Here is a 27,562-nt window from a genome sequence, read left to right on the forward strand (position 1 = left end):
GCAAGCCAGCGTCATCCAGGCACAGCAGGCACCTGGCAGCTATGGTTTTTAAATTAAGTGATGAAAACTAAATATAGTCATCTGGATTAGTGACAACCTACACACACTCTGAACCATTATACTCCCTCTGGTGAGTGGATGAAGTCTAGAGTTCTACCAGCAAGCAGAACTCCTAGTATTACTCAATGAAGCTGATTCTGTGACAGTGATGTCCTTCTATGTGTGTGTCTGCAGTTACTATAATAATGACATCTCAAAGACGGGGTAGTTTATACAATTATATTTGGTTATGGCGGATATGTATTTTACGTTAGACAAATTGTTGAGGGTGGTTAATGTCTTTTTTCTGAATCGTAATGAAAAAAAAAAGCCCAACATGAGCGTGACGCAAACGACACTGTGTTCCTGGCAGTGACGCCAAATCTCACGAGAAAAAAAAAAAGCGGCGCTGCCGGCCAAAAGAAGCCCAATCCATTTCAGAGGGAGGGGAGTGGGGTTTATACACATTCTTACTGTTTCCTTTTTATCTAGTACAGTAGTTCGTTTTTCTTAGATGAACTGGTGGGGATAGGATGATTCTAAAAATGCAGTCAATCACTTAATCCGTCACACTCAAAACAGTAAGGCGACTCTTTAAAAACAAGCCCAATTATTATAAGTGGACTTGTCAACTGTACACGAAAAACATTTCTTTGAGAAGGATAGGCGGAGCATGACTGGGAGTCGGGTTTCGTCAGGGGTGACGAGGGGATACGCGGCTCAAGGGATAGATAAGTGAAGAAACAACTTTCCAAGCTCCAATTACACCGTTAATCGAGGATAAATAAGAATGGCGAGTGAGAAAGTAAAGGTTGCTGGAGAAATCCTTACCCCTCTTCGTTGTAAACACACCTCAACAGCATGATTACTTACTGTATGTGTTGTTTTGTAAGCGGAAAGGGGAACGAATTCACTTTTTCTGAAGTTTTGCTGTGAAGCATGGAGCCAGAGTTCGGAGAGAGCGGAGGGGTGAAAAGTTCCAAACTTAAGAAACGGAAGAAAAAGCAAAACAAAAGAGAGAGTAAAAGCAGGACGGTGCACTCGAATCTGCTGTACAGCGGTGCCAAGGGAGACGAGAACCCCAACAGACACTATGCACTCAATCACATTAAAACCACCAAATACACCGTGCTGTCTTTTCTACCCAAGAACCTGTTCGAGCAGTTCCACAGATTCGCCAACGTCTATTTCGTTTTTATCGCTTTGCTCAACTTTGTGCCCATTGTCAATGCATTTCAGCCGGAGCTGGCGCTAGCTCCCGTGGTTTTTATTCTGTCTGTTACCGCTCTCAAGGATCTTTGGGAGGATTACAGAAGACACCGATCGGATAAAGAAATTAATCACATGGATTGTCTCGTTTACTGCAGGTATGTACTGTCTGTGGTTTTTGCTGCCTATGTGGTAGACGCGGCGTTGTTATTTTGCTAATATTTGTTACCTGTTGCAAACAGTTTTTTTTAGAGCGCTTAAGTTATTGTTCTTAAATATTGGGATAAAACAGTTCACTTTGAAGTCCTTGGAATCAGTAGTCTGAAAGAATGAATGACTTTCCAGTGCGTTTCAGAAATGAAATGTTCGTTTTCTAATTTACTCTAAAGAAGAGTCATGCGAGTCTTCAATGTTCGTTTTCTAATTTTCTCTAAAGAGTCACGTGATGCTTCTTTGCACTATGCAAGCATGGATAGTTAACATTGGTTTTGTTTTTTGAATATTGATCAACTGGCAATTACAGTGGTGGGCAATCGTTCCGAGCGCAGTTATTTCAATGAAGGGGTTCTTTCAAAGCAAAGTGTTCTAATCGGATGTGATGTATCTCTATGCATTCCCAAATGATGCAGTATAAACCAGTGCGTGCTCTACAGAGGGTAGAGAGCTTGGTAAAGGTATGCAATATCATGGCTGTCTAAAGTAACGTATTCTTCCTGTTCAGTTTCAGGCGTCACCTCCTGGGGACTTTTTAAAACCCAACTTGAAATCACACCTGTGGCCTCAGTATAGCTCTCCGAATCATGTCTGACCACGAAGTACATCTGGTACACCTGTGTCTAACCATTAATCTGCCCCCTGCAACACTGCCTCTAGCAGATGGGAGGAGTACCAAACATGTTCTGTTGGTATTTCTTACGGGGTATAGCAACCTTTCCATGTGAGTTCTGGGGACTGTCCACAATAGTATAACTGTTGAATGCTGAAACAAAACACCACCTTTGAGCAGAATCTTTGGGCTCGTCTGCGATTACCAGTTATTCACAGTAACCAATTCTTTACTTTAACCTTTCTACGCTCCAGAGGTAAACAAGTCGGTCATGCAGACCTTGCTCTGGACTGAATTGGTTCTCATATACTCAGTAACATTTATTAAAAGGTTTTCATTTCATTTCGTATTTGGTGTGTTTTTTAGCAGGGGTGAAATTCTCAGCAAACAAGTGAGGGTACTCGTATGCACTCCCTCTGCATGTATCACTCAGTCATGTACTCTAATATAACACTTCAGTTAAACCTTAAATAACAAGCATTAAGAAATATTACACAATGTGGTAACTGCTGTAGAGAGGGAGTTTTGTTTCAAGGTATCCTAAAAGAGGGATGATGTTATAAAGAATGGTATAAGAAAAACAACTTTGTTATGAAAAAAAGTGATACAAAAAGGTGCAAGTCAGACCGTGCACACTAGGGGCTGAAACACCCCTCAAATGTGTTCTGTAACAGGGTTTACTGCTACTAGTGATGTACTTGCCTCTTTAATCTTCATAGTGTTCTCAGCGATCATCCCCATACTTTCCAGACCCGGGGTACTCGCCTGCAACAGGACCTGGCCGTGCTACAACGATAGCCTTGGATTAGAACGTATCCCTGTTTCTTTCATTTGTGTTGTGTGCGTCTCTGTTGTGTCTGTAGATTAATTACCATGATCTAATCCAGAAAAAGATCTTTCAGGCAGAAACTGTATAAAAGTTGACTTTGTTTTACTTTATCCCTGGTATTGTGGTTTCTGTGCAAGAAACAAAGTGGGAAAAGACACATTTTCACAAAGTGATGTCATTACTGTGATTTACTTCTGCCTTTGTTTAGATGTGCACGCAAGTGAAGACTCACATTTAACGTAAATAAACTCTGCAAAATGTTTTAGAAAAGGGGCATTGTACAAAGAAAAAGAACCTCACTGTTTTGGTTTTCATTTTACAGTCCCCATAACAGAAAATACGAGGATCACAACAAAACAAAACGTTGCTCACGATGTTTAACGTGTACCTTGCAAGATGGGCCCGTGTTTGAAAGCGTGAAGCACACCTGCATCTGTATCCCGATTCTGACTCGAGCACCAGATCTGAAGCTCACTTTGATCCTGTTTTTTTTGTTATTGTTAATCCCTACTGTCCCACACATCACTTGCCATTTTAGAAACTCATGCAGATTCTGGCAGTGTGGTAAATTGGTGCAAGGCAAAACACGTTCTGATCATTATTTCTAATATTTATCAACTGTGGACCTTTGCCTTCAAATTCATATGCAGCAATTTGTTTTGAGTATTTCAGATAGTGTCTCCAGCACACTAAAGAAAAGAATTATTCCTTCATATTAGTGATGATTACTCCATACCGCTGTTTTCATGTTGCATTGCTAAAGTCTTCTCTGATTGATCAATGAATGAGCACTGACACAAAGCGAAATGGGAGGAGACTCGTGACAAAATGAAATCTGATCAGAATGAAAGATCAGCCAATCAGCATGCAGTGATTATACTGACGTTAATGGTGGCCAATAGCAGCTAACAGTAACAGAAGCAGTATGAGGAAACAGAATGCAAGCAGCTGAATGAAAGCGTAATTGAGGAACGGTGCTCTAGTGGACTGTGTGAGTGGGTGGAATGTATCTGAGTTGGATGAAAAGCAGATTAAATCCCAGTACCCAGTACCAGCATAAAAATAAGTCCCGGTACTGAGTACCGGCAGAATTTCACCGCTGGGTTTAAGTTCTGATACGCACACAGCTGATTAGTTCATGGGAGTTGTTCTTGTTGTAATTGAGGAAGCTGGATTCCACCCAAGTGCATTTGTAAATGTGAAGGAGGCATGCTGTAATGGCCCTGCTTCAAGTGCTAGTCCAGAGCTACATTTCCATCTCTGTCACGGTCCAGCTCAGGTTAGTTTGGTTTATTAGTAATGTAAATGCTTTGAAAAATGATCCATTACATGATTTGATAATGAAGTAAGGTGAGTCTTGTTTTCAGATTAAGTAGGGTACTGTATTTATCACTGTCACCACGGCTGTGTCTGACTGCAGTATTGTGCATGCTGGAATTACCTCTGACAGTGGGAGTATAGCTGATCTGATCTGCAGTATTGTGCATGCTGGAATTCCCTCTGACAGTGGGAGTATAGCTGATCTGATCTGCAGTATTGTGCATGCTGGAATTACCTCTGACAGTGGGAGTATAGCTGATCTGATCTGCAGTATTGTGCATGCTGGAATTCCCTCTGACAGTGGGAGTATAGCTGATCTGATCTGTAATTAACCTTGTTTGCATGATTAGTGTAATTTTTCAAAGTCATTAATACAGTATTCATTTTGCATTTCTGAATCTCATGTTCTGTTATTGTTGTGGACTTGTATTTATTTCTTTAGTTCCACGTTTTCTGTCCTGGGATCTGCATGCACTTGGCTGTTTAACTGAAAAAGCCATCTATATAGTGTCTAATTCTCTCTTTTCAATTTATTCTAAGTAACTAAGCCTTCCTTTGGGTAAGAGACGCTGTTTTTCCATCACTCAGCCAGAAAGTGGTTCTCCGTCCACATTAGCGTTAAAAATGAAACTGCAGACTAAAAACTGATCAACTTCTTTTTGTAAATGGACAGATAAAACTACCCATAAATGAATGTTAATTCAATGTGTGTGTATTTGCTTGTCAGGAATCGGGGAATGGCATAAGAATGAAATCTGTATTTGTCTGTTTTTTTGAGTGCGATGTATCATTTTGGGTAGCAGGGTGCACTCTTCTGGTAAAGTGAACTCGTATCTAAGTATTCTTTGCTAATGAAAATGCTTCTACATACAGGAGGTGTGAGTTTTAAGATTGTTAATTAGTGATAGACATGGTGCTTCCCATTGGATTTAAGGGGTGCAGGTGATGCACGTCTGCTTGCTGTCGAAGGCAGGCTGTTGTCTGTGTGGGAAGGGGAGCGCACACGTGAGGCTCATGCTGTGCTGTTCTTTCAGGGCCACACTTACCCTATAGAGGGGACGGTTAATCTTCTTTAACCCTATTATTTTAATAATGGTAAATTTAATAAGGAGAAGATTGAGTTTTATATTGAAATTAATGTGAAGTAAAGCATTCTTATTGAGTAGATAAATGATTATAATAATAATAATAATATTAATAATCTGGGTTAATGGGTAATTATTATGGGTATTTGCCCAGTAATGGTTTTGCTGGGGGAGGAACCTGTCTGAGATAAAGTCTCAAAGAGGTCAGTTTGAGGGGCTCTGGGTGGGCTGGAGGTTTTACCTGACCTCTGTGGTAGCGCAGATATAGAAGGATTGTGTTATTGGCCAGTGGTTTTCTTTGTTTTGATCCAGGATCAGTGTAAATTAGTTATTTTGTTGAAAGAACAAGCTTACTTTTGTTCAGAAGTATTTGTTTCTTTTAACTGAATTTTTGGTTGTGCGTCCTCCCTGTTTAACATCAGCCAGTCGGCACACCCTCACAAAGTCGCCTTGGATACAGGTGTCTGATTATTGTGTGCAAGCAACAAAACTTTTGATTAAAGCATCATGACGAATACCTTGGACTCCCACATTTGACTGTTTTTCATAATAAAATGACAGAACAAGTCATGCATGACATTTTAACACAGTTGTAATTTTTGGGGTTCTTTTCATGCCTTGTGTCCATCCTTATTTGCAGCGTTCCTGTGCATGGAGTGTGAACTTCAAGTGCCTGCAGCATTTTTGCAACATGAAAAGTGATCTTCCCTTTAAGAATTTTATGACATTGAGACTCTAGAGCATCACATCATGAACTTTATTTTTCAATCTCTGTGTTGCACATGCATGCCCCATTAGTGTGGAAATGCCCATATCTTGATGGGTAATGTTTAACGTCTGGGGAGGTGGTATGGCAGTGTGACAGGGAAAGGGGGCGAGGAGTCCTGCACATTAAAAGGGGGCAGGGCAAAGCCGTGCTGTAAAATGTATTGGTTTTGAATTAGTATTTTAGAATGTATTGTTTATTTATTTTAGCACGGGGCGCCCCTCCTGTGTATAGTGTGTGATATTTTATTATAATTTATGTGTTTTTAGTATGATGGCGTAGACTTGTTGTTTTGTTATTGTTTTACAGCGTGGATGGGAAGCCCCATCCACATTAAAAACCGTGTGCAGAAGGTGGCCATCTCCCGTTAATTAATTGTTTAACTTATTGCTAATCAGGAGATGGTCACCTGCATAAAAGCCTGCAGCTCTTTGCAGTCGGGGTATGTGTGCAGAGGAGTGAACGAGAGAGAGCGAGCGAGGAGAAAAAGGAAAGGAAAAGAAAAACAAAAACAAATAAACATAGGATCAGTGAAAGCGATCTGCCCAGCCTGACCTGTGTGTTCGAGATTTGTTTTGTTTTAAAGTATTTTTCTCGGTGAGCAAGTGTTTTTGTTTGAATATTTGTATTTATTTTTGTGATTTAAAAATAAACGGCACCTTTGCACCTGCAGTACTACATTTTGTTTTTGTTCCTGCATTCTGGCCTGACGTCACCATTACAGCCACCCCAGTCACAGGCAGTCATTCGCATGTACATTCATTCAGGTAGTGTGCTATCAAATCATATACGTGCTACAGAAGTGTTGTACCGACATTCAGAGGGTTCTTTTCACATGTGATGTATTCTGCATTGCACTTGTGGCAAGTGCATTTCTTACATTCCATCAGCACGAGAGCCGAGATACAAAGCTCTTTCTACTTCTTTTGCTACGTTGACACATTCCCCATAAAAATGGGAGGATTTCAAAATGGTTCTATTAACCTTTTACTTGTGGTGTTTGTGGTTGTGCATGTATTTACTGCAGTGTGTGTGTGTGTGCGTGTGTTCTTGCAAGTCTGTGCTCTCCATCGCATCAGAAAGAAAGTGTTTTTCTGTTGAACAAGTTAAAGCAGGGCTCCTTCCATTCAGCACAGTATGTTTGTAGTCAGAGTGTTGATCGGATTCTCTTTACAGAAAGCAGTTATTTCTTGCAGATTTCGCCAGGCGCACAGACAGCATCGTTGAGTGCACCTGGAAACTGTAACTGTTCAGCTCTGACTGCAGAAGCAGGGCTTGATGAAAGGCAGTGCTGTAGTGTTCATTGTGACGCTCTGGAAGTGCATCGTCGTGTTCTGGGACATGGCGTAGAAAGTGAAGAGACAAGCAAACCTGATCTAGTATCCTATGTGGGGAATAAAAATCTCTGAATCATATCTGTGGGGTATGTAGAATACAGTGCAAGCTGAGAGCATGCCATGTATATTAAATCATGGTCACCTAGGAGTAGAAATCCTGTTGGAATTCAGATGAATGTCATGACATTGTGTCAAAAAGAGCCTCGTATTTCTTCTGTCACTCACAGGAAATAGCAACTCTATGGATCATGTAGGGTCTGCAGGACACTTTTGCATTTCCTCTGGTGTCATCATTCTCACTAGAGATTCTATTAACCATTTCTATTGTTTTACTACTGCCCTGCTCGGACGGCTCTACTGCCCTGCTCGGACGGCTCTACTGCCGACTCTACTGCCCTGCTCGGACGGCTCTACTGCCCTGCTCGGACGGCTCTACTGCCCTGCTCGGACGGCTCTACTGCCCTGCTCGGACTGCTCTACTGCCCTGCTCGGACTGCCGGCTCTACTGCCCTGCTCGGACGGCTCTACTGCCCTGCTCGGACGGCTCTACTGCCCTGCTCGGACGGCTCTACTGCCGGCTCTACTGCCCTGCTCAGACGGCTCTACTGCCCTGCTCGGACGGCTCTACTGCCGGCTCTACTGCCGGCTCTACTCGGACGTCTCTACTGCCCTGCTCGGACGTCTCTACTGCCCTGCTCGGACGTCTCTACTGCCCTGCTCGGACGGCTCTACTGCCCTGTTCAGACAGCTGTCTTTCTCTCTTTCTTTTCGTCAAAGCTTTGCAGCTGAGTAACTTCAGCTCTTCATATGTATAAATGGCAAAAGCTTATGGCGCGTCAGACTTCATTATTTCTCTTGTAAGTCTGTCTATAATAAGATGGTGCTTTTGACGACCTGTACTGTAATGTGAACTGCAAGTTACCCTGCTGACAGCGCTACACAAAAGCACAGCCTGCAAAACAAACTGCTTCTGTTGTGCCTCTATTGAAACTGGAACATATACCTCTTGATATTGGCCCCTGATTTCTATTGGCTTCCTTGCAATGCGTTGAAACCGGGGAGCGGATATTTTAAAGTTGTAAAAAAGGTTAAACTGAAAGAAATATCCTAAACGGTGTAGAGTCCTTCAGAAAACCTGTCCTGTAATAACTTTGAGCACAGTTACTATATGCTAACTTGACTTATGTCATAAAGTCAAATAAAATAGAAGTACTTCAACTTTTAAACCATAGGATTGCATTTCAATGATTTGGGGCATCTTGGCCCATGATCCCTCAGTCAGCAGAATGGATGGGATGGTCACGTGACTGCTCTGTTTCCTCATGCGCTGAAAGGGTGGCTGTACAAGGCAGGCTTGATGATGGTCAGTATGGATTTACAGGCAATGTGCTGGAGCCCGTGTGCAGCTGCTTATTGCACCTCTGCTCTTTATTTTTTAGTACAGAAGTGTGCGAGGGACCCAGTCTGACAGTAATAACTACAAACAAACTCTAACTACTGCACTGCTCAGCTGTGTTTCAGTTCACATTCATACCATGTGTACCACTGGATTCTGGACTGGAGTTTTAAACGGAGAACACAATGCCTGCTGCCTTGGGGTAACATCTAACTGCATGCAAGGCTGCAATTTAGAATGTGAGATTCTGTTTAATTCAAGAAGCCGTCCGTCATGTTAATAGAATACTGCAGTATGTGCGTGTGCGTGTGCGTGTGTGTGCGTGCGCAGCATCGAAAAGAAGGGAAGAAATACTGACTCAAATCAATTGGCTTTGCGCTGCACACTCCCCTTCCTATCTGACTTGTGGATTTTTGGCAATGATTAAGTATAAAAATAATTTTAAAAAGTTTTTAACACTTGGACTAACGTCTAAAGGTTGAAAACAGTGGGGGGTGAATAAAGGATCTGTTTTTAATTGGTTTTGTTACGGTTTGATTTCCATTACAGGAGAGTAAGTGCTAAAACTCTGTGCTGATATTGGACTCTGCTCTCGCCAAGATAAGCACCAACTGAGACCTAGCTTTTACTGTAAACAATGCGATCCATCTGCGTTTCCTTCTCTGGGGTCTTCAAGTGGGCACCTTCCATCCTTGGTGTTTTGTCGACTAGCCCACCACACCTTAAGAGTCGTCCCAGCATCACCCCTTCCGTCCTCCACTCAGCTAAGCCCAGCTTACCCACTTCCTTTACATGACATTAACCTTTCTACTGACTGAGGTCTCCCATCCTCACTGTTCCACTTCAGCAGCTTCAGATAAGTTCTTCACTATGATTCGCAACTCTTGACCACTGAATCCGACGTCTCTGAGAAACTGGGTTGTGGAGTGTGCCACAAACCTCCGACAGCCCACCTCCACTGGGTAAACTCGGACTCTCCATCCTCACTGTTCCACTTCAGCAGCTAAATGAGCGTACTGAAGTTTCTTACTTTCGTATGCCTTATCCACAACGTCTTCCCATGGCACTGTTAACTCTACCAGGTGAACAAGGCGTGCTGATCCAGACCACAAGACAATATCAGGTTGAAGGTTAGTGGTAGCAATCTCAGGTGGGAAAATAAGCCATTGTCCAACATCTGCCAGCATTTGCCAGTCTCTAGCAGCTTCCAGTTGTCCTAGGTGAGTTTTGGTTTTAGTATCTTTTCTTGGAGGTTGCTCCCCTGGATTGGAGGAATGTTGCTGTTCGTGTGTTCCCTATTGGTGTTGGCAACATGTTGATCATACTGCACTTGTTCTGGACACAAGACGTCTAGTGTAATATTGATAATGTGAAGAAATGTAATGGGCAAGACTGGAAATCGAAAGTCTTTTTTTTATGTTGAATTATTTTCACTTTGGTTTCCATGGTTGTTCTTGGATTTCAAAATGTTTCTGAGAACTAGTAAAAAATGTAAATACTTTGTTTATTTTAACAAGAGTGTTCTATTGAGTGTCCGAGGGAGTTGGTGTTGTGGCACAGTAAATGTCTGCTGCATTAACAGTAACTGGAAAGCACTTTATTCGTTTGTTGTTTATCCCGAAGCGGATGCTTTCATCTGTTTACTATTAAATGGGATCATATTTGGAGGAGTGCAGATACAAACGGAACGCCCTTTCCTTTTCCCTGTTCCTTGAAAGAAGCGCGCTTCTGAAGCATCTCCTCTGTTATTAGTTTGATCTTTTCAATAGATTTTCTAAATCAAAACCTTACCTGGATACATGTCCTCTGTGCGACAGAGGCTTCTTTTCTTCACCACCAAGGGGACAAACAAATGAAATGTCCAAAGAGCCACCTGCGGCTATAGTTCCTATAAACTTGCCTTCCTCTTGCCACCACAAGTCATAGTTTCAATGGGACTGTTTTGTTCAAGTTGAAAAGCACCTAAATGCAGGCCCTTGGTAATAAAAAGGCAAACCTATGTTTTTAGATGAGCATAAAATGCTCCCTTTAAGTTGCTTGCTAAGCAGTTTGAAAATGAAAGGTTGCTTTCCTTTCTAACCTACTGTTCAAGTGCTGTGAGCATATGAAAAGTTTTAGACCAAACTTAATGAGAGTGCAGAGAGGCAGTGAATCTGGGTGGGGAGCATTGCTGTAGACGTTGCACAGGTAACTGTGAACTGCACCTTGGTGAATCGACAGCAGCTTTTATGTTGCAGACCAGCAGAGTGGTAACATTCCTGTGTAACTGGGGCTACTGCCCCACACTTCTCGGGCATATCACAGGGATCGGCTACATGTCCAAATGCTTTGTGCTCTTTTGAGTAAGCTGTTACTTGTGATGCACCTTTTCTGCAGTCGTTGATTAGAAAAGCTAACCTGAATTAAACTCCAATTTGTTGCCAACAAAATGAAAGCATGTGCTTGTTGACCAGTCCAATGCATTCATATCCATGATGAAGTGTGCATCCACTTTGTTTGTGCAGTGTGCCAGTCAGGTTGCGTCTGAGATGAAGATGTGTTGATTGGTTGCCTGTGTGTTGTATGGTAACCTATTGTTTATTGACTCCTGTATTGTTATATTTGTCTGCATTCTTGTTCATGTCTGGAGAGATGTACAAATTGCATCCTGTGTTGAAATGAAAATTTGAATTATCTGTATAAAGTTTAACAAAGCTTCCAAGGAATGAATGTATGCTGCCTGCCACAGCTGACAAACATAAGGCATAATCTCTGTTAACCTGTCAGGCAAAATCATTAAAAAAATACATGGAGCAAATGCATGAGCAGTACTGATCCACATACAGGATGTGCAATTCCCTTGCATTTTCAGTCTTCTAATGTGCCAGCTGAAATCTATCCTTGCTGTGCTTGTGTTCAGTGCTGGAGGGTTCTGTTTCCTTGGAGTTTGCTGCTGCTCTTGTGAACTTGCTCATTAACGTGTTGATAATGACAGTTCGTGCTCACGCAGGTCCTGCCCAGACAGGGTGCTGTCTAAGAGCTTGCTGTGGAATGTGGAGTTTCGGTCTTTCTTTGGGATTTATTTGACCAGTAACTGTCAGTTTAGTTGCACATCACCACTATGCGATCAGTGCTCCACATGAAGTATTCAGTGTATATGTTTAAACAGGTTAAGATGGTGACTTCAGATATCTGGGTTATGGACTTCTTAACAGGCAAATAGAAAGGTATTGTTCACTTTGACCTGTAACCTTAAAATGGCAGCTAAACTGAGCTCATGGGACTTCGTATTTCCTGATAATGATAATGACCAGGCTGCTGTAATGTTTGTTTCTTTTGTGGCAGTATCTTTCCAAAGCTGTCACCACCGCACTGTCAAAAGCTTCATGTAGACTGATCGAGGTGCTGCCTTCATATTTGCAGGGCATTTAAAAAACCTTTACAGACTAATTGTGCTGGAGACCTTGACATTGAACCCTGAACCAATATGTCTTCCATATTTAAGCTGGAAGAGGTTTACTGTACTTGTAAACGTACTGGAGGAGGCTGAGGCCAAGCTGGGAGCTGTCCTGTAAAAAAATGTTTTCACAGTCCCATAGAGCCCATACTTTATACAGTGGCAGTAATCTTCTCAGTCTCGCTCCACAGAGACCCTGTAGAGACTGCGTTTTAAATCCTAACTCTGCTGTCTCGTTCCTCAGAGACCCTGTAGAGACTGCGTTTTAAATCCTAACTGCTGTCTCGCTGTTGCACAGAGTAATATTTCTGTAGCGAGCAAACATTTTTATATTTGGATTGCATTACCAGTAATCAAATTTGCATTTTGATTTACTGTACAGTAAAAACAATAATTTCACTTGCTGTTGTGGTTCTTTCCTGATGAGAGATACAGATTGTGACTCTGTTCTTGGGATGGCACAGGTTAATGCATGTGAAGTCAATGAAGTTGGGTTCCTGATGAGAGATACAGATTGTGACTCTGTTCTTGGGATGGTACAGGTTAATGCATGTGACTGTTGGCTGAGGTTCGTAATTCTACCCAGTAGACACAATGGGACTCAGATTACAGATTAATTCTCCTGAAAGAATCTTCATATTGTGTGAGACTATTGCCCTGTCTCAGGAGAGAGTGCCAGCCTGCCTGCTTGTCTGCTTGAGTTGTGCTCTTTTATCTCGCTTGTCATCTGAAAGGTACAGCAGACAAACGTGTTTCTCAGTTGCGCCCATTGTACACATTGTGTTGTGAACTTCAGTGGCGTGTTCATACACAATTACAACATGTCATCCCCCTTTCAATGTGGAAAACTTTCATTGAGAGAGAGAGGGCTACTGCACATAGCAACAGCTCTGCAAACACTGAAGGGCATGTGAAGTACAAAGGGGCTGCATTGTTTTACACCGACTACAGAGTAAACTGCATGACTAAACTTTTATAATTTACCTGAGTGCTCGTTTGTGTCAAAAAGCAAATTAATATTCCATAGATTGCATTGAATATGAAAAAGCAGATCATGTCAATGAGAATAGTGTTGTCTTATGTGCTTGGTTTAATAGTTATGGTGATTCTATACAGCCTCTTGCAGTAGATTATACTGAAACTACTGTTTTCTGCACTAGCCCAGACCGCTATTCTATCCCTACAGGAAGGTTTGGACTCATTACAGTACACACGGGTTAGGTCACAGTCAAAGGCATCTCTCTGTGCTGGAGTTACACACAAACACACGGTTATGTTTCTCAAGGAAATCCCTCAAAGCTTTTTTTCAAGCTGAAGTTTGCATACAGACTCGCTTGATGCTTTTTTTCCTGGTTGTTGGTACAATTTTAATAAACAGATACTGTATTTTTGTAACTAATTAAAAACTCACAATCTCACTTATGTTGTGAAAAGTGCACTATACACAGGACAATACAGCATCGTTTCATATTGTCTCGATTGGTGGTTTTGCACACTTTACTGCACTGAAACCGTCACTCAGGTGCTAATCGAACACGTGAAATCGACCACACCAACTCCTTTTTGAAGCAGTACGTGACATGAATTCACAGAAATTAGGAATGTGCATTAACGGTGCATTTTAAATTTTACATTTGTTTTAGTAAGTGGTCGTTTATTTGCCAGAAAAGTAACATATTTGTATTATTTGTATATTTGTAACATATTTGTATTCTTTAAACAGTGTCCGTCCAGGACAGGGTGGAGACATTTTAACACTAGAAACCAGAGTCGGTGCCGTCTGCGCTTTGCACTAGTATCATTGTTGGAGCTGTAGCAAGCAGGTACAGTACAGGTGTGAAGATTTAACATTTTAAACTGCCTTGAGGAAACAGACGACTGTTCAGTAAAGTGTGGCTGGAGCGCAAGCAAAAAAAATCTGTTTGGAATGAAAATGTGGAGAATCCCGTGGCAGAATGTAAGTGCAGTGCTGTGCTCATGTGTGAATTACAAGTGCAAATCAAAATAAAAATCACTTCAGCAGTAAAAGCAATGATGCCAGAACATAGCACTTGAAAAGTCTTTTAATTTACTAATTTAATAGTCTCCACTTTTTTATGATTCCTTGATAATGTGGAGGACAACATGAAGAATTTCTTTATAAGCTGGAGGACTGCCTCATGAAAAACAGCCAGGCACTACACAGTCTCTCCAGTCAGACTGTGCATTGTGGAGGTGTACATTCAGAACTGAGTCCCACAGCCAAATATAAGGGAGGAAAAGGGTATCAGACTCTGTAACCAATCTGCTGTGCTCCCTGGCAGTGGAAGCAGAGAGCAGTACTGCTTCTCATAGACCCTCTCCTATGTGCTCACAGTGTATGCACAGTAATGGTTCTACAGAGAACAGTACTGCTTCTCATAGACCCTCTCCTATGTGCTCACAGTGTATGCACAGTAGTGGTTCTACTCCTTCCTGAAGGGGCGCGTGAATGCTTGCTGTTTTTTCCATGCATGTCACATTCCGTTCTGAAAGCAGTCATGGTACGATCCAGCACCCGCCCTGTCTGGCTTGTTGGACTGATCCGGTCTGCTGTAGCCACACTGCTGAATGATGTGCTGATGTGGCAGCCTGTGCCATATTAAGTTACAGCAAAGGGCTTATGTAATTTGTTAAGACTGTTTTTAGTTGGCTTCAAGGCAGATTTGAAGTTGATTGCCTTCTGGGATTTACTGTATGTTTTCATAAAACTATCTCTACAGTTTTTTTTTTTTTTTTTTTAATGCAAGCATTGGATTGTGCATTTACAGTATCTGACAGTCTAGTGAAGCTGTTTCGGTTTGTTACTGAAAAAATGCATCTTACCAGGAGTTCTGTATCTGCTCTGCATAACATTTTGATTTGATTCACACTTTAAAGTCAGTCTTCCTGTCAGTTTACTTTGAAAACCAGTAAACACCTTAGTAAATCTGTCCCAGTAGCCTTTATTTGAACAAATAACTAGGCATTGTGGATACCCATGTTAATTCTGTAACATCTCCACTGATGTTAAGTAATGAATGAGTTCACTTCTGATACAGTACTGCAGTTTGAACATCTTTATTTGAAAGAAAACAGAAATATATCTCTTTTATAAAGTAGTGTAATAGTGTTCTTTAAAATGCTATTCCTGAGTGTGCTGTGCATTACAGTATATAACACAGAGCCTGTACAAACAGCAAGTCACCCAGTTTAAAATGCTATTCCTGAGTGTGCTGTGCATTACAGTATATAACACAGAGCCTGTACAAACAGCAAGTCACCCAGTTTAAAATGCTATTCCTGAGTGTGCTGTGTGATACAGTATATAACACAGAGCCTGTACAAACAGCAAGTCACCCAGTTTAAAATGCTATTCCTGAGTGTGCTGTGCGCTACAGTATATAACACAGAGCCTGTACAAACAGCAAGTCACCCAGTTTAAAATGCTATTCCTGAGTGTGCTGTGTGATACAGTATATAACACAGAGCCTGTACAAACAGCAAGTCACCCAGTTTAAAATGCTATTCCTGAGTGTGCTGTGCGCTACAGTATATAACACAGAGCCTGTACAAACAGCAAGTCACCCAGTTTAAAATGCTATTCCTGAGTGTGCTGTGTGATACAGTATATAACACAGAGCCTGTACAAACAGCAAGTCACCCAGTTTAAAATGCTATTCCTGAGTGTGCTGTGCATTACAGTATATAACACAGAGCCTGTACAAACAGCAAGTCACCCAGTTTAAAATGCTATTCCTGAGTGTGCTGTGTGATACAGTATATAACACAGAGCCTGTACAAACAGCAAGTCACCCAGTTTAAAATGCTATTCCTGAGTGTGCTGTGTGCTACAGTATATAACACAGAGCCTGTACAAACAGCAAGTCACCCAGTTTAAAATGCTATTCCTGAGTGTGCTGTGCGCTACAGTATATAACACAGAGCCTGTACAAACAGCAAGTCACCCAGTTTAAAATGCTATTCCTGAGTGTGCTGTGCGCTACAGTATATAACACAGAGCCTGTACAAACAGCAAGTCACCCAGTTTAAAATGCTATTCCTGAGTGTGCTGTGCGCTACAGTATATAACACAGAGCCTGTACAAACAGCAAGTCACCCAGTTTAAAATGCTATTCCTGAGTGTGCTGTGTGATACAGTATATAACACAGAGCCTGTACAAACAGCAAGTCACCCAGTTTAAAATGCTATTCCTGAGTGTGCTGTGCGCTACAGTATATAACACAGAGCCTGTACAAACAGCAAGTCACCCAGTTTAAAATGCTATTCCTGAGTGTGCTGTGCGCTACAGTATATAACACAGAGCCTGTACAAACAGCAAGTCACCCAGTTTAAAATGCTATTCCTGAGTGTGCTGTGTGATACAGTATATAACACAGAGCCTGTACAAACAGCAAGTCACCCAGTTTAAAATGCTATTCCTGAGTGTGCTGTGTGCTACAGTATATAACACAGAGCCTGTACAAACAGTAAGTCACCCAGTTTAAAATGCTATTCCTGAGTGTGCTGTGTGATACAGTATATAACACAGAGCCTGTACAAACAGCAAGTCACCCAGTTTAAAATGCTATTCCTGAGTGTGCTGTGTGATACAGTATATAACACAGAGCCTGTACAAACAGCAAGTCACCCAGTTTAAAATGCTATTCCTGAGTGTGCTGTGCATTACAGTATATAACACAGAGCCTGTACAAACAGCAAGTCACCCAGTTTAAAATGCTATTCCTGAGTGTGCTGTGTGATACAGTATATAACACAGAGCCTGTACAAACAGCAAGTCACCCAGTTTTTGTATGTTGTGTTGTAGAGTATATTAATTACAGTACTGTGTGTGTATATGTAATTGCTTCCCCTGGTGTAACAAGGGTATTCATTCATACAGAATGTTAGTGTACTGGGCTCTCCAATTCATGGCTTTCATTGTTTGCCTGTTTCATTCTTTTTAATGTCATTCAAGGTAACGTGATTGCATGTCATTGTGGTGTTGCTCATCCAGTATTTCATTTGGTTCACTGCAGGAATGAAAGGAAGTACGTGGAGAAGTACTGGAAGGAAATCCAGGTTGGGGATTTCATTCGTCTTCGATGCAATGAGATCATTCCTGCAGACGTGCTTCTCCTGTCCTCCAGCGACCCTGACGGTCTGTGTCACATTGAAACAGCAACACTGGACGGGGAGACCAGTCTCAAACAGAGGCAGGTGGTGAGGAGCTTCTCAGAGCTGGTAAGCAGCCTTCTTCACAGAGAGGTAGTCCAGAAGAATATGATTCTGAGCCTTAGCAAGATAAGTGCCTCCTGAGACTGTCTCCCTTTCAAACTCTACTGAAAAGCATAGGAGCTCATGAGATAATGACTGCACTCTGTCCTGTTGCGCACTCCCATTGTCTGTCGGTTTTATATGGGCAGTTTTGAAATACATGCATGTTCTAGCATACAGTACATGTATTTGCATTGCAGTTTTAGGTTAGATGTTAGTATTAGCATTAACATCGTGGTCACACATGTAGTGTGAGGGTTGTGATTTCATTGCATTTATAACACAGAGAAACCAGCTTCTTTAGCACACCCAGTGGTGACTGAGCCAACCTTAAAGGAAAAAGAAACCACAAAGAAACCACTATTGAGAGGAGCGGTATCAACAGCGACAACTGGAAGAGCCTTTCCATACAGCAAGGGCAGCTTACATGATAACTGGAAGAGCCTTTCCATACAGCAAGGGCAGCTTACATGATAACTGGAAGAGCCTTTCCATACAGCAAGGGCAGCTTACATGATAACTGGAAGAGCCTTTCCATACAGCAAGGGCAGCTTATATGATAACTGGAAGAGCCTTTCCATACAGCAAGGGCAGCTTACATGATAACTGGAAGAGCCTTTCCATACAGCAAGGGCAGCTTACATGATAACTGGAAGAGCCTTTCCATACAGCAAGGGCAGCTTACATGATAACTGGAAGAGCCTTTCCATACAGCAAGGGCAGCTTACATGATAACTGGAAGAGCCTTTCCATACAGCAAGGGCAGCTTACATGATAACTGGAAGAGCCTTTCCATACAGCAAGGGCAGCTTACATGATAACTGGAAGAGCCTTTCCATACAGCAAGGGCAGCTTATATGGCAATGACAATTAACTTGTTTAGTCAGTATGGAAATATGCTAGGGAACACACTTATTGTGACATCTATTTATATTAAATTATTTATTTCTGTTTCAGATGGAACATTTTATTTTTATTTTTTTTTTTTTAAGTATAGAAAGAGGTCAGGCATGCGTGAGATTTGAAACTGTAGCCTTCAGTTTGCCAACGTGTTGTGTTGCTGGCATCAGTGCTACACGATTAGTTGAGAAAACAAGCAGATGAAGTCAGCCAGCTGAGAATTCTTGATGACTTATTTTTTTACATTTTGGAGATTTTATTGGAGATTTTTTTTTAATCGTCTCATCATTCTGAGATTTTGATCTTGATCTCTGAGAAATGTTGGTTTCCTGTCAGTGTAACACTCGCTGTGGTCCCTATTGGCACAAGGAAGTACGGTTTCCTCTCGATACGTTGATGAGAGTAATGCTATTTGTGGTCCCCACTGAACAAAAAGGAACGTTAATTTCTGAGAATTAGCTATGCTGAAGGATAGCCTATATATTTGATAAAAGTAAAACATGAATAAATAAATATACTAAAAATATTGAAATAAGTGAATACATCACTAATTACACAGACCTTTCTTTATCTATCTTAATATTTTATTCACTATCAGATATAAACACTTTAATACTGTATGAAACAAAAGTAAATATTTAGCAGATCTTGTTCAATTGTAGTGAAGATTTTTGTACATAAGGGTTATCATGCTTTCATATATTTTTACATTGAAGTTAACACCCACTCTCCACTGCTTAAACAAACACTGCCCTGAACACTATTCACACACAACACCCACTCTCTTCACTGCTTAAACACACACTGCCCTGAACACTATTCACACACAACACACACTCTCCACTGCTTAAACACACACTGCCCTGAACACTATTCACACACAACACCCACTCTTCACTGCTTAAACACACACTGCCCTGAACACTATTCACACACAACACCCACTCTCCACTGCTTAAACACACACTGCCCTGAACACTATTCACACACAACACCCACTCTTCACTGCTTAAACACACACTGCCCTGAACACTATTCACACACAACACCCACTCTCCACTGCTTAAACACACACTGCCCTGAACACTATTCACACACAACACACACTGCCCTGAACACTATTCACACACAACACCCACTCTCCACTGCTTAAACACACACTGCCCTGAACACTATTCACACACAACACCCACTCTCCACTGCTTAAACACACACTGCCCTGAACACTATTCACACACAACACCCACTCTCCACTGCTTAAACACACACTGCCCTGAACACTATTCACACACAACACCCACTCTTCACTGCTTATACACACACTGCCCTGAACACTGTTCACACACAACACCCACTCTTCACTGCTTAAACACACACTGCCCTGAACACTATTCACACACAACACTCACTCTTCACTGCTTATACATACACTGCCCTGAACACTGTTCACACACAACACCCACTCTTCACTGCGTAAACACACACTGCCCTGAACACTATTCACACACAACACCCACTCTCCACTGCTTAAACACACACTGCCCTGAACACTATTCACACACAACACCCACTCTCTTCACTGCTTAAACACACACTGCCCTGAACACTGTTCACACACAACACACACTGCCCTGAACACTATTCACACACAACACCCACTCTTCACTGCTTAAACACACACTGCCCTGAACACTGTTCACACACAACACACACTGCCCTGAACACTATTCACACACAACACCCACTCTCCACTGCTTAAACACACACTGCCCTGAACACTATTCACACACAACACACACTCTTCACTGCTTAAACACACACTGCCCTGAACACTGTTCACACACAACACACACTGCCCTGAACACTATTCACACACAACACCCACTCTTCACTGCTTAAACACACACTGCCCTGAACACTATTCACACACAACACACACTGCCCTGAACACTATTCACACACAACACCCACTCTTCACTGCTTAAACACACACTGCCCTGAACACTATTCACACACAACACCCACTCTTCACTGCTTAAACACACACTGCCCTGAACACTATTCGCACACAACACTCACTCTTCACTGCTTATACACACACTGCCCTGAACACTATTCACACACAACACCCACTCTCCACTGCTTAAACACACACTGCCCTGAACACTATTCACACACAACACCCACTGCGCTGAACACTATTCACACACAACACCCACTCTCCACTGCTTAAACACACACTGCCCTGAACACTATTCACACACAACACACACTGCCCTGAACACTATTCACACACAACACCCACTCTCCACTGCTTACAACACACACTGCCCTGAACACTATTCACACACAACACCCACTCTCCACTGCTTAAACACACACTGCCCTGAACACTATTCACACACAACACACACTGCCCTGAACACTATTCACACACAACACCCACTCTCCACTGCTTAAAAACACACTGCCCTGAACACTGTTCACACACAACACCCACTCTTCACTGCTTAAACACACACTACCCTGAACACTATTCACACACAACACATACTCTTCACTGCTTAAACATACACTGCCCTGAACACTGTTCACACACAACACCCACTCTTCACTGCGTAAACACACACTGCCCTGAACACTATTCACACACAACACCCACTCTCCACTGCTTAAACACACACTGCCCTGAACACTATTCACACACAACACACACTGCCCTGAACACTATTCACACACAACACCCACTCTTCACTGCTTAAACACACACTGCCCTGAACACTATTCACACACAACACATACTCTTCACTGCTTAAACACACACTGCCCTGAACACTATTCACACACAACACACACTGCCCTGAACACTATTCACACACAACACCCACTCTCCACTGCTTAAAAACACACTGCCCTGAACACTGTTCACACACAACACCCACTCTTCACTGCTTAAACACACACTGCCCTGAACACTATTCACACACAACACCCACTCTTCACTGCTTAAACACACACTGCCCTGAACACTATTCACACACAACACACACTGCCCTGAACACTATTCACACACAACACCCACTCTCCACTGCTTAAACACACACTGCCCTGAACACTATTCACACACAACACACACTGCCCTGAACACTATTCACACACAACACCCACTCTCTTCACTGCTTAAACACACACTGCCCTGAACACTGTTCACACACAACACACACTGCCCTGAACACTATTCACACACAACACCCACTCTTCACTGCTTAAACACACTTCAGCCCTGAACACTGTCCATGCTGTTTTTCTGGTGTGTCTGAGTGGTTGCTCTTTACCTTGGCCTGGAGAATTGGATGCTTGTTTCTGAAACAGACTAGATTCCTGTGGTTTTCTTTTCTTTTCAAAAACCATTTCCCCAAGTATCCTGTTTTCAACAACTTTAGCTGGTTGCTTGCTCCATGATCATTCTGCCTATTTATGAGGATTTCAGAAATATTTCATGGGATATATAAACCTTTTTGACTTTCTGTAAATAAATAAATAAATAAATAAGTTGTTGTTCAGTTAGGATGTACTGTACTCCTTAGGCTTTCGTACTATTATAACTAGGGCGTCTAGTTTTCAGTTTTTATTTTCCTTCTCCCTCCCTCATTTTAACCTTAATTAATAGTTGTTAAACTGAATACCAGATAGTTTCTAGTAGCGCGTCGCTAATTTAAACAAACACAGGGGAAATGAATAAGATTAATTTATTGATTAGAGACAGAATGAAATGCAGGTTCAGATAGAATCAGGTGAGATCAATGCACGTTGCTTGTGAACTCAATCAAGATATGAGGGTAAAAAGAAACAACTTCCTTTGGTAATTAGTGTTTGATTAAGAAAACAAATCAGCTCAAAATGTGTTTAAAGGGATATCACGTGATCAAAAATAAAACCTGAAAACTAGATGCCCTAATTCTAATATGTTAAAGAGGAAACTGTAATGCAAATTAATGTATAACAATTTCAATAGAAAACTTGTTAACTGAAGCTTCAGCCGCTCCTTGAGCAGTATATCGTATAAAAAACATTTAAACACGTTAACCCTGAATGTATTGGAGCTCTCTTCCATCGTGCTCTGTGTGGAGTCCTGTCGTTGACTCGCTCTATAGTCACACATAGGATTCTATTGAGCGGATGTCTTGTTCCTTTATTATGTGGCCACTGTTTTTTTTTATGGCCGCCCTTTGTTGGTTTAAGGCTTAGGCACAAAATACTTTTTGTTTCTGTTTTTCCTTGTGTTATTTTTGCCCCTGAATGCTTTGCATTCTGATATAATTCCCCCTGCCAGCGTTGCCTGGCGTGGGTGGCTGTCAACGGTGTGACCTCACAGCGGCGCCAGAAAGGCAGCGGCCTGCATTTCCAGCTGACCCAGAAAGCTGACAAAAAAATTGAAATACTGGCCAAACGCTGGACTTTTTAACAAAGCTGGTGCAGCAAGACACATTTGTTGTGTAAACAAGGAACCTTGTTATTTTGAATACAGTTCCCCTTTAACACTGTGGACAAAGTTTATTATACTATATTAACACTGTGGACAGAGTTTATTATACTATATTAACACAGGACAGAGTGTAGTGTAATATATTAACACTGTAGTCAGAGTTTATTATACTATATTAACACAGGACAGAGTGTTGTGTAATACAGTGGCTTGTGAAAGTATTGACCCCCCTTGGCATTTTTCCTATTTTGTTGCCTTACAACCTGGAATTTAAATGGATTTTTATTTGGATTGCATGTAATGGACATACACAAAATAGTCCAAATTGGTGAAGTGAAATGAAAAAAATAACTTATTTAAAAAAATTCTAAAAAATAAATAACGGAAAAGTGGTGCGTGCATATGTATTCACCCCCTTTGCTATTAAGCCTCTAAATAAGATCTGGTGCAAGCAACTACCTTCAGAAGTCACAATTAGTTAAATAAAGTCCACCTGTGTGCAATCTAAGTGTCACATGATCTGTCACATGATCTCAGTATATATAGATCTGTTCTGAAAGGCCCCAGAGTCTGCAACACCACTAAGCAAGGGGCACCACCAAGCAAGCGGCACCATGAAGACCAAGGAGCTCTCCAAACAGGTCAGGGACAAAGTTGTGGAGAAGTTCAGATCAGGGTTGGTTTATAAAAAAATATCCGAAACTTTGAACATCCCACGGAGCACCATTAAAGCCATTATTAAAAAATGGAAAGAATATGGCACCACAACAAACCTGGCAAGAGTGGGCCGCCCACCAAAACTCATGGACCAGGCAAGGAGGGCATTAATCAGAGAGGCAACAAAGAGACCAAAGATAACCCTGAAGGAGCTGCAAAGCTCCACAGCGGAGATTGGAGTATCTGTCCATAGGACTACTTTAAGCCGTACACTCCACAGAGCTGGGCTTTATGGAAGAGTGGCCAGAAAAAAAAAACATTGCTTAAAGAAAAAAATAAGCAAACATGTTTGGTGCTCACCAAAAGGCATGTGGGAGACTCCCCAAACATATGGAAGAAGGTACTCTGGTCAGGTGAGACTCAAATTGAGCTTTTTGGCCATCAAGGAAAACACTATGTCTGGCGCAAACCCAACACCTCTCATCACCCCGAGAACACCATCCCCACAGTGAAGCATGGTGGCGGCAGTATCATGATGTGGGGATGTTTTTCATCGGCAGGGACTGGGAAACTGGTCAGAATTGAAGGAATGATGGACGGCGCTAAATACAGGGAAATTCTTGAGGGAAACCTGTTCCAGTCTTCCAGAGATTTGAGACTGGGACGGAGGTTCACCTTCCAGCAGGACAATGACCCTAAGCATACTGCTAAAGCAACACTCGAGTGGTTTAAGGGGAAACATTTAAATGTCTTGGAATGGCCTAGTCAAAGCCCAGACCTCAATCCAATTGAGAATCTGTGGTATGACTTAAAGATTGCTGTACACCAGCGGAACCCATCCAACTTGAAGGAGCTGGAGCAGTTTTGCCTTGAAGAATGGGCAAAAATCCCAGTGGCTAGATGTGCCAAGCTTATAGATACATACCCCAAGAGACTTGCAGCTGTAATTGCTGCAAAAGGTGGCTCTACAAAGTATTGACTTTAGTGGGGTGAATACTTATGCACGCTCAAGTTTTCTGTTTTTTTTGTCGTATTTCTTGTTTGTTTCACAATAAAAAATATTTTGCATCTTCAAAGTGGTAGGCATGTTATGTAAATCAAATGATACAAACCCCCAAAACATCCATTTTAATTCCAGGTTGTAAGGCAACAAAATAGGAAAAATGCCAAGGGGGGGTCAATACTTTAGCAAGCCACTATATATTAACACTGTAGACAGAGTTTATTATACTATATTAACACAGGACAGAGTTTAGTGTAATATATTAACACTGGACAGTGTTTATTATACTATATTAACACAGGACAGAGTTTAGTATAATATATTAACACTGTGGACAGAGTTTAGTGTAATATATTAACACTGTGGACAGAGTTTATTACACTAAACTCTGTCCTGTGTTAATATATTACACTAAACTCTGTCCACAGTGTTAATATAGTATAATAAACACTGTCCAGTGTTAATATATTACACTAAACTCTGTCCTGTGTTAATATAGTATAATAAAATCTGTCCACAGTGTTAATATATTATACTAAACTCTGTCCACAGTGTTAATATATTACACTAAACTCTGTCCACAGTGTTAATATATTATACTAAACTCTGTCCAAAGTGTTAATATATTATACTAAACTCTGTCCACAGTGTTAATATATTATACTAAACTCTGTCCACAGTGTTAATATAGTATAATGAACACTGTCCACAGTGTTAATATATTACACTAAACTCTGTCCACAGTGTTAATATATTATACTAAACTATGTCCAGTGTTAATACAGTATAATAAACTCTGTCCACAGTGTTAATATATTACACTAAACTCTGTCCACAGTGTTAATATATTATACTAAACTCTGTCCACAGTGTTAATATATTATACTAAACTCTGTCCACAGTGTTAATATATTATACTAAACTCTGTCCACAGTGTTAATATATTACACTAAACTCTGTCCACAGTGTTAATATAGTATAATAAACACTGTCCAGTGTTAATATATTATACTGTATTAACACAGGACAGAGTTTAGTATAATATATTAACACTGGACCGTGTTTATTATACTATATTAACACTGTGGACAGAGTTTAGTATAATATATTAACACTGTGGACAGAGTTTAGTATAATATATTAACACTGTGGACAGAGTTTAGTATAATATATTAACACTGTGGACAGAGTTTAGTGTAATATATTAACACTTTGGACAGAGTTTAGTGTAATATATTAACACTGTGGACAGAGTTTAGTATAATATATTAACACTGTGGACAGAGTTTAGTGTAATATATTAACACTGGACAGTGTTTATTATACTATATTAACACATGACAGAGTTTAGTATAATATATTAACACTGGAAAGTGTTTATTATACTATATTAACACAGGACAGAGTTTAGTATAATATATTAACACTGTGGACAGAGTTTAGTGTAATATATTAACACTGGACAGAGTTTATTATACTATATTAACACAGGACAGAGTTTAGCATACTATATTAACACTGTGGACAGAGTTTTATACTATATTAACACTGTGGACAGAGTTTAGTATATATATATTAACACTGTGGACAGAGTTTAGTATAATATATTAACACTGTGGACAGAGTTTAGTATAATATATTAACACTGTGGACAGAGTTTAGTATAATATATTAACACTGTGGACAGAGTTTAGTATAATATATTAACACTGTGGACAGAGTTTAGTATAGTATAATATATTAACACTGGACAGTGTTTATTATACTATATTAACACAGGACAGAGTTTAGTATAATATATTAACACTGTGGACAGAGTTTATTATACTATATTAACACTGTGGACAGAGTTTAGTATAATATATTAACACTTTGGACAGAGTTTAGTATAATATATTAACACTGTGGACAGAGTTTAGTGTAATATATTAACACTGGACAGAGTTTATTATACTATATTAACACTGTGGACAGAGTTTAGTATAATATATTAACACTGTGGACAGAGTTTATTATACTATATTAACACTGTGGACAGAGTTTAGTATAATATATTAACACTGTGGACAGAGTTTAGTGTAATATATTAACACTGTGGACAGAGTTTATTATACTATATTAACACAGGACAGAGTTTAGTATAATATATTAACACTGTGGACAGAGTTTATTATACTATATTAACACTGTGGACAGAGTTTAGTATAATATATTAACACTGTGGACAGAGTTTAGTATAATATATTAACACTGTGGACAGAGTTTAGTATAATATATTAACACTGTGGACAGAGTTTAGTATAATATATTAACACTGTGGACAGAGTTTATTATACTATATTAACACTGTGGACAGAGTTTAGTATAATATATTAACACTGTGGACAGAGTTTATTATACTATATTAACACTGTGGACAGAGTTTAGTATAATATATTAACACTGGATAGTGTTTATTATACTATATTAACACAGGACAGAGTTTAGTATAATATATTAACACTGTGGACAGAGTTTATTATATTAACACTGTGGACAGTGTTTATTATACTATATTAACACAGGACGGAGTTTAGTGTAATATATTAACATAGTTTTGTGTTGCCATGGACAGGGAGGATTGGTCTGATCCCAAGTAAAAGACAGCAAGGCTTCATTTGTTGTGGAAAGATATGTGACTATTCCTGAGTAATCGCTGCTTCTTAATTCCTTCAGAGGGTAGAAATCTACAGAAAGGTCTGTCCTCCAGAATGGCCCTACCCCATGATTAAGATCAGTATATGTATTGGCCTTGACACGCATTATCGGGTTGTTATAAACACATTCTAATCACAGTTGACTTTTTCTTTGTGTGTTCAGCTGGTCCAGCTGTGGATACTTAGAGCAAATATCCCAAATTCAACACTGCACTGGCCAAGTCAAATCCAAACCAGATTTCAACTCTTGAAACGTGAATCTTACTGTTGTTAGAACTTGAATGCAACATTTAACCAGCCTG

General features: G+C 40.6%; 1 protein-coding gene across 1 annotated transcript in view; it reads left to right on the top strand.

The window, feature by feature from the left end:
* Positions 1-723: 723 nt before the first annotated feature.
* LOC121321019 (phospholipid-transporting ATPase VA-like) overlaps positions 724-27,562 on the top strand; it is a 58,113-nt gene continuing 31,274 nt past the window's right edge. Inside the window, exons 1-2 of the mRNA XM_041259916.1 lie at positions 724-1,406; positions 17,281-17,485. Coding sequence (XP_041115850.1) covers positions 979-1,406; positions 17,281-17,485 — 633 coding nt within the window. The 5' untranslated portion in view covers positions 724-978. The remainder of the gene's footprint in view (positions 1,407-17,280; positions 17,486-27,562) is intronic.

The sequence above is a fragment of the Polyodon spathula genome, chromosome 9, assembly GCF_017654505.1.
Source record: "Polyodon spathula isolate WHYD16114869_AA chromosome 9, ASM1765450v1, whole genome shotgun sequence".
NCBI classification, from domain to species: Eukaryota; Metazoa; Chordata; class Actinopteri; order Acipenseriformes; family Polyodontidae; genus Polyodon; species Polyodon spathula.